This window comes from Blennius ocellaris (assembly GCF_963422515.1).
Source record: "Blennius ocellaris genome assembly, chromosome: 3".
Lineage (NCBI taxonomy): Eukaryota > Metazoa > Chordata > Actinopteri > Blenniiformes > Blenniidae > Blennius > Blennius ocellaris.
Genome location: NC_137652.1, coordinates 27,354,593 through 27,369,862, shown reverse-complemented (window position 1 = coordinate 27,369,862; position 15,270 = coordinate 27,354,593). Strand labels below are relative to the sequence as shown.

The window sequence follows — 15,270 nt, the reverse complement described above, 5'->3', positions numbered from 1 at the left end:
TTACGAGCCCTGGTGCGAATGTCATCCAGTTCCGGTGTCTGCGTCAGTGATTTCTTTACCACCAGATTCAACATGTGGGCAAAACAGTTCACATGACGCACATTAATTAAATTGGCAGACGCGATCATGTTCGGTGCTGCGTCTGTGACTAGACACCTCACCTTGTTCCTAATTCCCCACTCTGCCAGTAGAGTAACTTTGGCCTCTGCAATATGTGCTGCAGTGTGGGAGCGTGGGAAGTGCTTGACACCAAGTAGTACAGTTTGGAGCTGGAGCTCTTCAGTTATGAAGTGTCCAGTCACTGCCAAGTAGGCATCCATGTTAATGGATGTCCACATATCTGCAGTTAAACAGATAGTGGATGCTTTCGAAACTTCTGCCACAGCCTGGTTGTGTGTGGACTTGTATTTGGACTCCAACATCTGTTTCAGGGCCTTCCTCCCTGGGATGGTGTATGTTGGATCCAGGAGGTGGACAAAGGCCCTAAAGCCTTCATTCTCCACCACAGACAAAGGCTGTGTATCCTTAACAATGATGTTCAGCAAGGCCTCATCCAGCTGTTGCTTCCTGGACACTGATGAAAGAAAAATATTTAGGTTGCATGTGTGCAACTATGACATCTTATTTTGATTCAACAGTAGACTAGGTTGTATTGATCATTTACATACTAGAAGGGTCAGCCGGGTTCGCTTCAGCTGAGGTGCTCGGCTCAGAAGTTGCTGCATGCTCATGCTTGGCACGAAGATGCTGCAACATAGAGGAGGTGTTGTTTCCATACACCAACTTGCATATGAGGCACTGAACCTAAATGCATAAAAAAAACATTAAGAAATATTGAAACAGTCAAGATAATATGAAGTTGAAATTATTACAATATCATAACATTCATTAATTTTCTCTATATTATATTCTTAGAAGTGTCACGGGCAGATATTATGCAATACCATATAAAGTAAATTACATGAGACTATGTTTATTATTATTATTATCATTATTATAAGATAATATAAAACACCTACCTTGGTGGGTCACACCAGGTCAAAGTGTTCCCATACACGGGATCGCTTTCTTCCACTCAATTCTCCATCACTAAAGCAGGCAAGTCGTCACTGTCAAAGTTCTCTCAGAACACAATGAAGCAGGGGGGGAATGCTGGGAATCTCGCGTCTCGTTATAACGAGTGAAGTCCCGCCAAAGTTTCGAATCAGTCGTATTACTTCCGGTGGTTCGGTGTGATCGATGACGGTGGAAGCGGTCACGTGATCGCGGAAATTTGATACAAGCCTCGGCGCAGCGTTTCGGAGCGCCGGCTTCGGAGCCTCAGCGTCAATCATCCCATCTCTAGTACAGTCCTTCGGCTTCGCCCCAGAAAGGAGGAAGTGCTGGAGTGAAGCTGGCGAGTCTACGGAAGTATCTATGTGCTTGTAAGTTTGTTGAAACATTAAACTGAAAATGGCCGTGTGTAAGTGTGTCTTGTTACCGGTACTATGTTTTAACAGATGAATGAATGTTTAGAGATATGGCACGTGTTGAAATGAGAGTGGTGAAAACAAAAACAAAGAAATGATACAAAATGGCGGTAGGCCTCCCTGCACACTCTGTAACAACTGCTTAGTGAGAAGTTATGGAAAACGGTGAAGTGTGGAATCTTAAACCAGGTCAACCAAGACAGGTAACTGAATGGACATGAAATGTTACTCCCTGCAGTAGGTCAGCTGATGTTTAAATATGCCGGCCGATAGCTGCCTATGCGTCTATGCGCCTGCGTGAGTGACTGGGTGTGTGTGTGTGACTGGGCGTAAGCGTCACGGCTCACTCCGTGACGCATACATATGGTGATTTCAGTCAACATCAGAGATTTGTTCTGTATATAAAGACGGACGATTCTTTGTGAAGACAGCAGCGTCCAGCAGCGTCCAGCAGCGTCCAGCAGCGTCCAGACCAAGAAACGTAAGCATTCAACTGTTTACATTTTACTTTGTTTATATTTATTTTGTCATAACAAATGCTCTTTACATGATTTTAATGCAATTTGACTGCTGCACCTCACCCAACTCAGAATCTTCTTACAAAATACTAAATGTCGTCGTTTAAAAATATCCATCAAGACCTGAAATATGTGAGCTTGTTTCCAGGAGGGTGTCGTGGTCTGATGTTTCACAAAGAATGAATCCTGTGGAAATAGAGATAGTGACATTCAAGCCGTTCATTGACTGAATTAATCCTGCTTTATTAATTCCTTTTTCCACATTGAAACATCCTTTTCTTGGATTCGGTGGGCAGCCACATCCAGGGAGACGATGGATCCTGCTCAGAGACATGAAACTTTAAAAAATGGATCCTTGTCTGCATTATAGTCAAATAGTTTGATATTTTGTCATTTATGTGTTCACAAGTTTCAAGTCTAGGTAAAGCATGTCGTCTCCAATTAGTGTTGGAGCCAGCAGGAAAACTGAAAGTACAACATTTCACGTGAACCTGTGTGTCCCTGCTGCTCACTGCTGACTGGTTTCACCTTTACAGATTTTTGCAGAAACTTTTCTCCAAATTATGAACAAAAGTCAAAACGAACTATCCACATATTTTTTGTAAGTTTTGCTGCAGGACTAGTTTTACACCGAAAATCCAACCGAAGTAAAATAAAAAGATTCAAATCAAACAGGCGGCAGGATAGTGATCCTTCCGCCTCTCCTCTTAAAGAGACAGGCACACAGAATAACCAGGACACAGTTCCTACAATCCACACAGTGTTGTAACTTTGATTCTTTTTAATGGTGTGTAAACACACATCTTGTACAATCTGATGTCCACTCATGAATATTTCCACTTGTTTTGATGCAGGAATCCAAAATGCCGATCACTCAGATTGACGTTTCCCTGAACAAAACTGAGGAGACTCAACTCATTGCAGACGGGTTCACAAAGGTTGAAGGCCCTCTGAACCAACTACCATCAGGAGACAAGGTGTACCTCTGGTACAAAGAAGAAACTGGTGTTGAGGCCATCACCAGGATTCAGTTTTCATACACCACCGAGATGCAACGTGCCGGCAGGTCCACAAGAACCTCAGCGCTGGAGGATCCCCGACCTACGTGTGGTTCCTCAAGGGTTCCACTGGTGCTGACGTGGCCATCAAAAGCCTTCACGTCCCCAACGGTGTGCAAGACGAAGCCAAGCAGATCCAACAGGGCCGGGAGAGGCTGACCTGTGATCTGAACCAGGCCGTCGGAGGACACTGGGCCTACCTGTGGGTGGAGAGAGAGACCCCGGTGTACATCATGGGGATCAAGGCCACCTCCTCCTGGTCAGAATATCGTCAACTCCTTTGGGCAGGTTACAACAGAATGGATGACTACACCAACAAGTTTGTGGCGGAGGACCGGGTCTACATCTGGTACCTCACTGACAGTCAGAGTGCCATCGGGGACCTGAAGTTCTCCGCCAACCCCCGACAAGGGTTACATCAAGGTCGACGTGGATCTTAGCATGGGGACCGGAAGAGAGCAGCTGTTCCTGTGAACAACTCCATCAAAGTCATCGGGATGCTCACCGACAAAGCTGCCAGTGCCTACGAGAAGGCCGGCGCCGTCGTCAAAAAGATGTACAAGGCCAAGAGCTCCTCGGGGAGCTACACCTTCCACATGTGTTTGTACCGCTGAGCGCTGCGGTGGTGACCGAGCTGAGCCTGCTCTCCGAGAATCATGCAACCAGTTCTAAATATCACTTTAACCACTTCATTCAATCAGGGTTCTCTTCTTGAGTGCAAAAATGTTTGACCTACAATTTAAATCTCGCCACGAATCAAAATGTTGCTCACATGATGAAATGACTCTTCATCACTTTCTGCTTCAATAAAATTCTCTTTTGCATTTTAAATATGACTTAGTCTCATTATTTATTCATTTTGGCGAAACATTGAAAGACATCATAGTGGTGGGACTCTATACGATACACAATGAAATACTAGAACACACTGTGAAATACTGCAACACACACTAAAATACCACAACGCACTGTGAAATACTGCAACACACAGTAAAATACCACAACGCACTGTGAAATACCACGACACACACTAAAATACCACAACGCACTGTGAAATACCACGACACACACTAAAATACCACAACGCACTGTGAAATACCACGACACACACTAAAATACCACAACGCACTGTAAAAATGGTTGAGTTTCCTCTGACAGGCGGCAAAGATCCTGACGTGTGAGAATGTTATGGACTTTCTGTTGTTTGCAGGGTGTAGTGACGTAGTTCAAGGGTACAAAAAATAAAAAAATCCTTTCAGGAGCCATAATCTGCCACAAACAGTACAAAACCAGGCGGAACTAATCTCTAGTCAATACTACTGGCCGGCGTCGCCATGGCAAGCAGGCGCTGATTGAAAAGGCGGCAGCCCTAAGGTAGGGTAAACGAGTCTTTACCCTACCTTTCTCTCGTCATATTGTAACATGTGAGGGATATGGGTGGATTTATGTATTAACTATACACATAATTGTGAATCTATACATGTCTGGAATAAAATCATCATCGTCATCATCATCGTGGAACCCTGCACACACAGCCTGTAGGCCACAGCCGACCCAACAGAAGGTACCTTGACCTTGCAAAACAATAATTAAAAAAAACAACCAACAACTATAAAACAAAATATGAATGTTATTGACTGTGATAGAATTGGGATGCCAGTCTCAAATGAAAATAAACAAGGAGATGCAGAGAATAAAACATTTTTATTTCTTATTAAACTTTTCTTTCAACCACCGATTAGGAAATGACAGGAAACTACAAAGACAAATAAGATTTTAGTATACACAGCAAAAACCCTAATTTTTCAGATCAAGAGTTAAAAAACAATATCAAAGTTGGGTACAAAGTTGGGTTTGGTTTTGCTGTTTTGTGGAGCTCATGCCATTTAATTGGCCCCTAGGGATAAAAAAAGACAAAAAAAAAAGTGTTTTATTATTTCAACCATTAGACTCTGTGAGGAAACATTAGTTTTGAAGTGTCAGACTTACAAGTGATTGGCCCAATAGAGACGGGAGTCGCCGAAGCAGAGCTGGAAACAGAGCGACTTGTTCTCCTTCTGCTACAATACTACAAGGTACAGATGGAGGACGGGAGGAGGAGAAAGAGACAACGATTAGTTAAGATGAGAATAAGGGACATCCAAAAAAAAAAAAAAGCTTACTTGTCTGTCTATCTAGCAATACTAATATTTTTTTGTGCTGATGAAGTGAAAGTTGTGACTCACGGTGGAGCAGTTGTACTTCCCCCTGTCACAGAGGGTGAGGTTGCAGTGAAGAAACACGGTTCTGTGTTGCCCGTTTGGTAGGAAAAACAGAGCAGAGAAACGAGCCCGTGTTGATCTGCCGTTCTCGATCACCTGCACCTGCCGGGGGTCAACGGAACACCTTGCGGGGAAAGACGGAGGAGATCACTGGTGATGTTACTGGTTTACCACAAGGCTTCTGCTGAGGCTGAGGAGGTGCACGTACTTGTTCTGGATCAAAGGGTATTTCACAGGAGTATGAGGGCTTCGAGAGTGACTCGCGAAGCAGTCCTCCAGGACAACCACAAAGCGTGGACCTCTGCCCTGCACAGAGACCCCCACATACAGTGGGCTGCCAACTGAGATGTTGACGGGGCCCGGTGGGTACGTTTCACTGAACGAAGGGTTACGGTACAGAGACATGGCAGGTGTGAATTGGCTGCCCACGCCTGAAATACCACCTTCCTCCCTGTCAAAGAAAAAAAAACAAAAAATTGTTTTAAAAAACGTGAAAACAAGTCATCACATCCTGAAAGTCATCCAATTCTGGATGTTTTCTAGTTTGAAGGCGAATGTTATTCAAACCACAAACCCAATGCAAAGTAAACTTGGGGTTCTATCTTAATAATAATAACAATGCCAAAAACAACAGTAATGATAATTCTGAAGTATTGTTTTTATTATACTAAAGAAAAGTAAATCAAATCAACGATCTTCACAGTTGCCAATGTTTGCCCCACAAACAGCAAATGATGTCACTGAATGGTTACTTACACAAGGAAAGGGCTGATATACGCATCAAGGGTGCTGTCTGCCTCCAGAGGATACGTGCAGGAGATGGGAACTCTGCTTGGAGCGCTGAAGGATGAGTTTTGTGCTGAATAGATGAATATGTTGTTGACATATGTGACGTGTGTGCGGTTGGTCTGAAAGACAGATGATTAAGTTGTCAGTGGTTGGAAGAACGGGGGAAAGATAGAGCAGCTCTGGCACATGTGGAAGTAATTAGACAATGATTAATAAGTCAAATGAACTTGAGCATACAGTCTTAAATCTGATAATCCATACTGGATTATTACAACCTGGGAATATAAAAATGACTATGGATTAAGCATCCAGGCATCTGTAAACAGCACTGATGATGACATCGCTCATGATAAGATTTCTAACGAAGAAGATGTAGCAGGACATACAAGTACTTTTGTCAAAGAAAGAATTAATACCCTCATTAGGTTTCCACAGGCTCCTGGTTGAGTGTCGACTTCATACCAAATCCAGCCATTGCTCTGTCTGACCATGGTGCAGTTGCGATCAGCAAAGTGGCCGGACATTGGGTCGAACCCGTAATCGACCAGGCTACTTGCCTGCACCCGTACCTGCATTTTGCTCTGCTGACAATAAAGAGCAAAAGCATGCTGTGGTGGGTGCAGCGCTGGAGGGAAAGAAAACAAGGAAAGAAAGAAAAGAAAATGAGATCAAATCATTTATGATGGGGATTTTTGGAAATTAAAAATACCATTAGTGTTAGAACATGTTAAAGCATGGACATGCCCTCACCTTCACATACAACACTGGCGTCTTCAACATGAGCACAGTCGTGGACCCCAAAGCCTGGATGCCTGCAGTCTGATATGGAGGGTTCATTTCCATCACAAAAGACGTCGTCCAACCAGATGGGCCCTCTGCCGGGTCCAAAGGCTGCATTAGATAAAGCCGATCGGGCCCTTCCACAGTCCAGCTGCCTGCACACCACGTTGGCATTGTCCAGGTCCCAGTGATCATCACACACTGTCCCCCACTGTCCAGCATGGAAGATCTCCACTCTGCCTGAGCAGCGGCTCCCAGAGTTGGCCAGCCTCACTGGTGAACTGGCTACAAGGGAAAGAAAGGAAATTATAGGTGAGTAGGTGGGCAAAAACACAAACTGCAGTATGTCGAGCAGCGCAAATCTGTACTCACCTTCACAGACGACTCCGGCATCCTCATGGTGGCCACAGTTGTGAGAACCAATCCCTTGGTGGCGGCATTGGGACAGCCTCGTTTCACTGCCTCTGCACATGACGTCGTCCATCCAGATGGGCCCTCTGCCTTGTCCAAAGCGTGCATTTGTTGGTGCCGAGAGAACTCTGCCACAGCCCAGCTGCCTGCACACCACCTCAGCATCGAGCACGTCCCAGTGATCATCACACACCGTCCCCCACTGTCCAAAGTGGAAGATCTCCACTCTGCCTGAGCAGGAGCCGTTTCCTCCATTGACCAGGCGGACTTCTCCCTCCACCGCCGTGTCGTTACCAGGTGGTGTGGTGATGTTGTGAGACGGAGTTGGTAATGGAGGTCTGGCTGTGATGTTCACAGATGGACTGGTTGGCCAGGCTGTGATGTTCACAGATGGACTGGTTGGCCAGGCTGTGCTGTTGCTGTCTGACAGACCTGGAAGAAAATATTCTGAGAACTTAGAAGACAACAACAGCCTGTGCAGAAGTAAACATTTCTCTGCACCACGAGTTCATTTTATCATTTAATGTGAGCAAATCAAAAGGATTTCATGAATGATTAGTGTCATGATCCTGCTCTCACTCGCCCCTCCCTTCCTGAGAGTTTTCACTCCTCCCCCCTGTGCTCTCCTGCTTCCTCCTCCTGGTCGCAGCTGTTTGTTTTTGTCATTAGTGTGTGTATTTAGTTCCCCTCTCTTGTAGGTCTGGTTGCCAGTTCGTCTGCATTCTCACACCATTCGTACCCGCCATTTTTTCCTCGTGTTGCCTTTGTGTTTTTTGAACTTCTGCCTGCCCGACTTTGCCTCCTGGATTTCCTCCTCTATCGCCTGTACTGGTTTTGACCTTGGACTGCCTGACTTTGGTTCTGCTGTGGTTTTTATAATAAACACTTTTGAACTGAGCTTCTTGTCTGCCGTGCAATTGAGTTCACGAACCCTGACAATTACCTTCACATATAACGCTGGAATCTTCAAAATGAGCACAGTTGTGGACCCCAAACCCTAGATGACTGCAGTCTGATATGGAGGGTTCATTTCCATCACAAAAGACGTTGTCCAACCAGATGGGCCCTCTGCCGGGTCCAAAGGCTGCATTAGATAAAGCCGATCGGGCCCTTCCACAGTCCAGCTGCCTGCACACCACGTTGGCATTGTCCAGGTCCCAGTGATCATCACACACTGTCCCCCACTGTCCACCATGGAAGATCTCCACTCTGCCTGAGCAGGAGCCGTTTCCTCCATTGACCAGGCGGACTTCTCCCTCCACCGCCGTGTCGTTACCAGGTGGTGTGGTGATGTGAGACGGTGTTGTTCTGTTAGGTGGTTCTGTGGTTGTGGTGAAATACTCGGGGCCCAACGGCTCTGTCAAAAAAAAGTGAATATATTTTAATGCACAAATTTAACTTGTGTGAATGCGTGTGAAGATATTTCTTTACTATCATTACCTGAACAGTATGCAAGTTGACATACCGTTGGCGCCACCAGTTTGTAGACATAGTACCGTCCATAGCAGCGTTTAACATGGATTTGGTGATTTGCGAAGTGGCAGCAACCGTCGGTCCAGTGATTGCACACAGTGCGATTTACAATTACTCCCGATTCTGTGGGATGAGGTTCAACTAACCACAACGGAGCATGTGTCCCGCACCTATGCATCTCTGGACACCTCTCCGGGATACGAGCATTGACTTGCTCCAGGAACATACGATACCAGCCTTGCCAGCGGCGATCTCGATCACAACGGACTCCATTCCCACTTAAATTTGTTGAACGCCATTCGTCGTTCAGTACAGTGTAGACGTGACAGGGGTCAACACACTGAGAAGTGCCATTAATCAAGATGCAGTCCATGCCTCTCGGACAAACTCTCCCGCTGCAGACAGCCTGGAAAGACTTTGATGAAACATCTGATCTGAATGCTGACACGGACTCCAGGCATTCAAAGGAGCCTGGTGTGTTTTTGCAAATCTGATTTGAGTTGCAGGGAGGATCTGGGAGGGAGCACTCGTCGACGTCCACACACCCCTTTTCTGGCGACCAGCGGTATCCCGGGTTGCAGCAGGACGAGTCACTGCACAGTTTGACGTCATAGCAGGTCAGACCATCACCCACAAAGCCATCTTTGCACGAACAAGTGTAAGGTCCGAGGTCCGAGAATGTGTCTCCACGTTCTTTTCGATCCACGCAGAAGGCCTCATCGTGACATGAGTCACAGCTTGTGGTTAGGATTCCTGTTGAACGGCAAATGGACAGTTTCACATTTGCTGTAATTAAAATCACGAAACTCAAAATGAGCGCTACATATTAGTACATATTGTGTTGTGTATTTGTATATATGCCAGGTCACATTTCCTAAAAAAAAAAAAGATTAAATGAGTTCATGCCACATTTTAATGGTTATTTGATATCTCACATTTTCAACTGTAAACAGTATATTGTAGACCTGAAATATTCACAACATGTGGTATGCAGATTTACCGGTAGAACACGAATCATCCAGATGCCCGAGGCACACATGACCAGGTTTAATAAGTATTTCAGAGTCCAAAGAAACAATGAGAAACAGCTTTTAGTTCCTACACTATTCACCTGAGGAACAAATTACCTGAATACACTCACTTATTTTTAACCAGGCCTTAAAAACGCTATTATCTGCTCGGAGCTTTCCAACAAACAATAGATTTTACTTATTCTATTATATTTAAAATGATCAATTGTTCCCCCCCATCACTTAATTTTAATATACTTCCTTCATTTCCTTGTAAAGCACCGTGAATTTCTATGTATCTGAATGGTGCTATACACTGAAGGGAAATTTGCTTCTATTTTCCTCCCACAGTCCAAAAAACCCCCAAAAAACCTACATTTGAGATTAATTGACATTTTGTGAATTTGAGTCAGTGTGAACTGGTCCTGTGATGAACTACTGGCCTGCACATGTTGCGCTCTGAATTTGATAGAATAGTTTAGAAGATGGTGAAGGATGAGTATAAAGTCATATTTACATCTCTACGGCGACATGTGAAAGAAAGGACGGCGTATTAATCATATGAAACATATATAACCATTAGCGTTTAAAAAAAAAAAGCAGTGAAAGTCAAAAAAAAAAATCTAATTTCAATAACTATTCATCTAATCTTAGTTGACAGAAAAGCAAGTGGTTTTACCTGAGGTGCTTCCTGTGAAAATATGCAGAAGTACGAGCAAGAGCAGGGCCCCTGGTTCCCCCATCGTTCAGCAGCAACGCAGTGACCGGGTGCGAAACAGGTGCAGTGTGACTGCGGAGCAGAGCCGTGGGACTTTATAGGCCTGTTTAATCTGTCTAACCTGTCTAACGAGACAAGTGGGGTCAATTTAAATTGAACTGGCACACGAACAAAAAAGTGTGGGGCAATGTAGATCCTGGTTCTTCAGTTAATCTAAGGTCACTTATTGAAACTTCAAGGACGTCTCACATGTTTGCGCAGCCAACATACACACCTTTGCGGCTGCAGGGTTTTTCTCTGCCACTCCGGAAAAAAAAATAGATTTTAATAAATCATCTTGTGTGCTGTTATAACTTCATGTCCTAGTCCCTCACACTAGGACTGGAGATTTCTGTACATTCAGTGTTTGCATTGCTTGATAACTGTTTTACATAAACAAGAGTCATATTTAAGTTTGAGCTATCGTGCCTGAATTAAACAGTACTATTTCTCCAAGTTGGATAAAGCAACGTTTGCGTTGGGTGGGTGAGCGTTGTTGCATGTTCTCATTGGACCTATTAGTCTTTATTATGTCATCAATTGTAATTATTTATCGCGCTCTCAAACCTTTTCAGCAATCAAAACAGCCTCTCAAACGTAGAGATGCAGCTATGTTTGAATATACATTGAGGAAATAAATATGAATATCACAAGGCTGGTACTCCTTATCTTTTAGTGGAGTCATGCATTCATGGCCTATTTTCCTTTTTTCTTTTCTAAAATAAAACTTAGTGCTTTCATCCTCTACAAGACTTTAGTGTCGGTATGGGGGGGGGGGGGGGGGGTGAGTAATTAAAAACCAAAGCCAACTTCCAGTAACTTATAACCAGGAACATATCATGTGCAGTGTACACTGTAGACTGTACATGTCTTTATCTTCTGAGTGATCACGTCCTTGAGTCTGGAGAAACTAAAGAAATGAAACATAACCCACTCTATACATACACACTTTTTTTTTTTAGTGAGTAATTCTGTAGCTTTTTCAGTTCTCGGGACACATTTATGACAAAAAAGAAAAAGAAAAACACCATACATCAGACTAGCAAACTTTACTTTTAACACTGAGTTTTCAACCTCCAGAGAAAATTATTTCTGACGTCTGTTTCTGGTATTTCACTGACATCTTATATAAAGAATGACACTCTGCATTCATCCATGCGTCTTCGTTCAGTACGGAGAGTCCAGATATCTTTGTCCCCCTTAACTTCCTCCAGCTCCTCTGGGTCAAAACCCCAAAGCTGCTTCAGGACCAAACCAGAGATTTAGTCTCTCCGGCGGGTTCTGGGTCGAACTTTGGGCCTCAACAAATGGCCTTGATAAACCTCAAATAGGATTTGAACTGAGGGCGACTTGATCAGATAACCAAACGGCATTCCATTGAAACATTGTGTGTTCTGACTCATCTCAAAACAAAAACAACTGTTCATGAGAAATGAAACTGAACTGGATGACAAGTCAGGATGATGAATGGATTAAGAACTGGTCAAACACTTCACCGTGTCACACCTTGGACATCTGGAATTTGGAACACACACACACACACACACACACACACACACACACACACACACACACACACACACACACACACACACACACACACACACACACACACACACACACACACACACACACACACACACACACACACACACACACACACACACACACACACACACACACATTGTAAATGTTTTAAATCATATATACATACTCTATATGGAATGGCAATTAAAAACACTGAATAATGTTTTTAAGTTAAAAAAAACTTTAATTTCAGTTGAGCTAAATAGTAGCAGGTTTAGAAGTTTTCTCTGTCAGTTTCTGTTCTTCAAAAACATTGAGATTTGGTCACATTCAGCCCAACGACAAGCCAAAGACATGACACTGGTATGTTGTGCAGAGTTTGCATGTTCTCCCTGTGCGTGGAGTTTATTTCTCTCCAGGTTCGTTAATGTCCTCGGTGCCTACAAACCGGCCGTGGGTTGGTCTCTCTGCGCTGGCCATGCTTAACCCACTTTAAAGTCCCATGTACCCACCCAATCTGTCCATGTTGTATCGGACCTTTCATCTCAAGTCAGCGGGGGGTGACTCCAGCTCCAAGCAGTCTGCACAAAGGCTTTATAAAAAACAGATGGATTGATATCCTTTCTATTACAAAATGGAAAATGTCCACAATAGAGGGCTGTTGCAAGAATGGTCGGCGGCGGAGTGAACAGAGAGAGATGAAGCGGTTTTCCAAAAAAAAGAGCTTTTTTATTTTTCTGATTTTCATCTTTTTCTTAAAACGGTGCAAATATTTACAGTGTCCTAAAGAACAAAATGTAGAACGGAACACAGCAACACCAAAACTAGGAAAAAAATGCAGAAATAAACTGGTTTTAAGTTTGCCAGGCTAAATCAGCCAGATCCTGCACAAACGGCTGCACAGCCCAACTGCTCAATTCCCCTCATCAAGACGGTCTAACCACGACTCTTCTGGAGCCTTCTACTGGCTTTTTATACCTGCAGCTCCTCCCACAGATGAGCCCAGTTATCCGAATAAATCAATTAACTAAATAACAATCATTCTAACTGAAAAATAACAACTGCAACAAATAAACACAAAATGCATAAACACCCCAAATTATTTTTAGCAAATAAAATCCCTTCTGCACATAAAATAAAGTTTCCCCCAAACCAGTAAAACACCCCCGCTACAATGGTATGCGCCGCCCAGAGCGCGTGAATCCATCCTATAACTGCACCGTGGTACAGTCTAGAGATGGCAAATGAAGCCTTGTGAACCTTTTGAGGCTTCTTCCTGATTGTACCGAAAAAAGATTCAAAGCTCCAAAGCCTCAAACAAAGGCCAAACCAGTGACATCTAGTGGTCTACTACAATTGTAGCAGCAATGAACCTCCAAATGATTCACGCATCGATTCCAGTTCCAACACAAATGCAACAAAGTCCCTACTAAGCAGTGTCTAAGTCTGGGTCCTTCGAATCCGCACTGACAGGGAGTGACAATCTTTCTCCCCGAGAAGAGAGAAAAGGATACACAGTGAGTTATAAACCTACAAACCTTGAGAATGGATTAACACAGGAGTTTATTACAAAAGACAGAAATGGTACCGGCCTTTACAAGAATATTCTTGGGTTCTTGAGCAATTCTCCACGAGTGGTTCCTGCGCTCGAACCATTTCCGCAGAGAGAGTGCAGAGTCAGAAGGAGAGAGAGCATCTTCAGCAAATGCTGCGTGTTACATAGTCTGGCCGTCAGTCTCCGCCTTCCTATGCCTGTTTGATGGGGGGGCTTTACGGGGGGCTTCTGTCTTGCAGATTAAAGGGAAGTTGCTGAGGCACATCCCCCAGTGAGCTTCACACAATCACAGATTAGCATTCAAACCCCCATCGCATGTCACCGGCCTTTCACAAACAAAGAACTGTACTCAACCCCCGTCTCATGTCACCGGGCTTCCACAATCCCCCGAGGCCTATCTTTAGATATTAATGACCAGTCAGGCCAGGCTGGGCTTGATCAATTTCAGCAGTTTTTGTCTTCATTCGAAGAATCATTGTTCTCACATGAAAGTGTTACTGTATATTGTCAATTGACTAATAAAATGTTAAATGTGTCACCTATAATTACTTAAAAGTGGGACTGGGTTTGTGTGATGTTTCAAATGCAACAATGTATATTGGTGAATATATGGGATTGTGCTGTGCTACAAGGGAATTATTATGTGTGCATAAGGGTGCTTGGGGACTTTTTTTGTGCACTTTTTTTTTTTTTTTTTTTACAAGTTTTTATTCAAAAACAAAATCTTTTCGATTGTGCTCGGCTTTAAGCGGCTTCTTCTTTGGCTGACGATCTCGCCAGCCTTCGAAAAGATTCTCTCACATGGCACTGAGGATGCTGGCGTGGAAAGATATTGCATCGCCACTGTGAAAAGGTGTGGGTATGCAGTTTTTTGGAGCAGCCAATATTTTATTGGGTTCTCTGATCTGGGCAGCAGTTTGTCCTTCAGATATCTGGATAAGCAAAGAAAAAATATAACATCAGTATAATTTCAGCAAGAGATGAATACAAAACAAAATATAAAAAGTAAAGTAAAAAATGTTTACCTCTGGACCTCTGCAATTGCACTGGCGGTGCAATTTGATGGCTGCTGTGCCTCCATGTGGCCGTCCAGCAGGTCCCAGAGGCTGTTGCTTTGATTGGACGGACCCTCTGCAGGTGGCAGTGGCAGAGCTGGTTCAGGCATCACATTAGCACATTCCCTGGTGAGCCTTTCCACCGCTGCCTGAGAGTTTGATGTGCTACACAATCCCACCACTTTAAATCTAGGGTCAAGTAATGTTGCAAGTGTAGCCCTTGCTAAAGTAATGGGTGTAGTTGTATTTGCACAACAATATATATACCATCTACAGGTTTAAAAGTCATGGGAAATTCATTTTGTATTGAGGTGTTTTAAAAAAGAATTGTATAAATATGGTTATGATTGTGTTGTCTTAAAATACAATTTAAAGAAAAAGTTAAAAAATCTACAGAGTATGTGTTAAAAGAGTTCATGTCATGCAAAAAGAAGAAAAAAAGAGTAAGTTCATCTGTGTTCAATGTTTTGAAGTGCAATGTTATTTATACAGTATTGTTGGTTTTAAGAAGTGTCTATCTAAAATGTCTTTGATTTGATTGGCTCGTGTAGAGCTCAGGAGACTCCGGCCAATGGCGTGAGCAGTTTGATGTGAGGGGGCGGGATAG

General features: G+C 43.7%; 1 protein-coding gene across 1 annotated transcript in view; it reads right to left on the bottom strand.

Annotated features, from left to right (window-relative positions):
* LOC308145072 (scavenger receptor cysteine-rich domain-containing protein DMBT1-like) overlaps window positions 1-15,270 on the bottom strand; it is a gene marked incomplete at both ends in the record, with an annotated part of 128,229 nt that overhangs the window by 16,293 nt on the left and 96,666 nt on the right. The window contains one exon of the mRNA XM_080516405.1: window positions 7,248-7,560. Coding sequence (XP_080372531.1) covers window positions 7,248-7,560 — 313 coding nt within the window. The remainder of the gene's footprint in view (window positions 1-7,247; window positions 7,561-15,270) is intronic.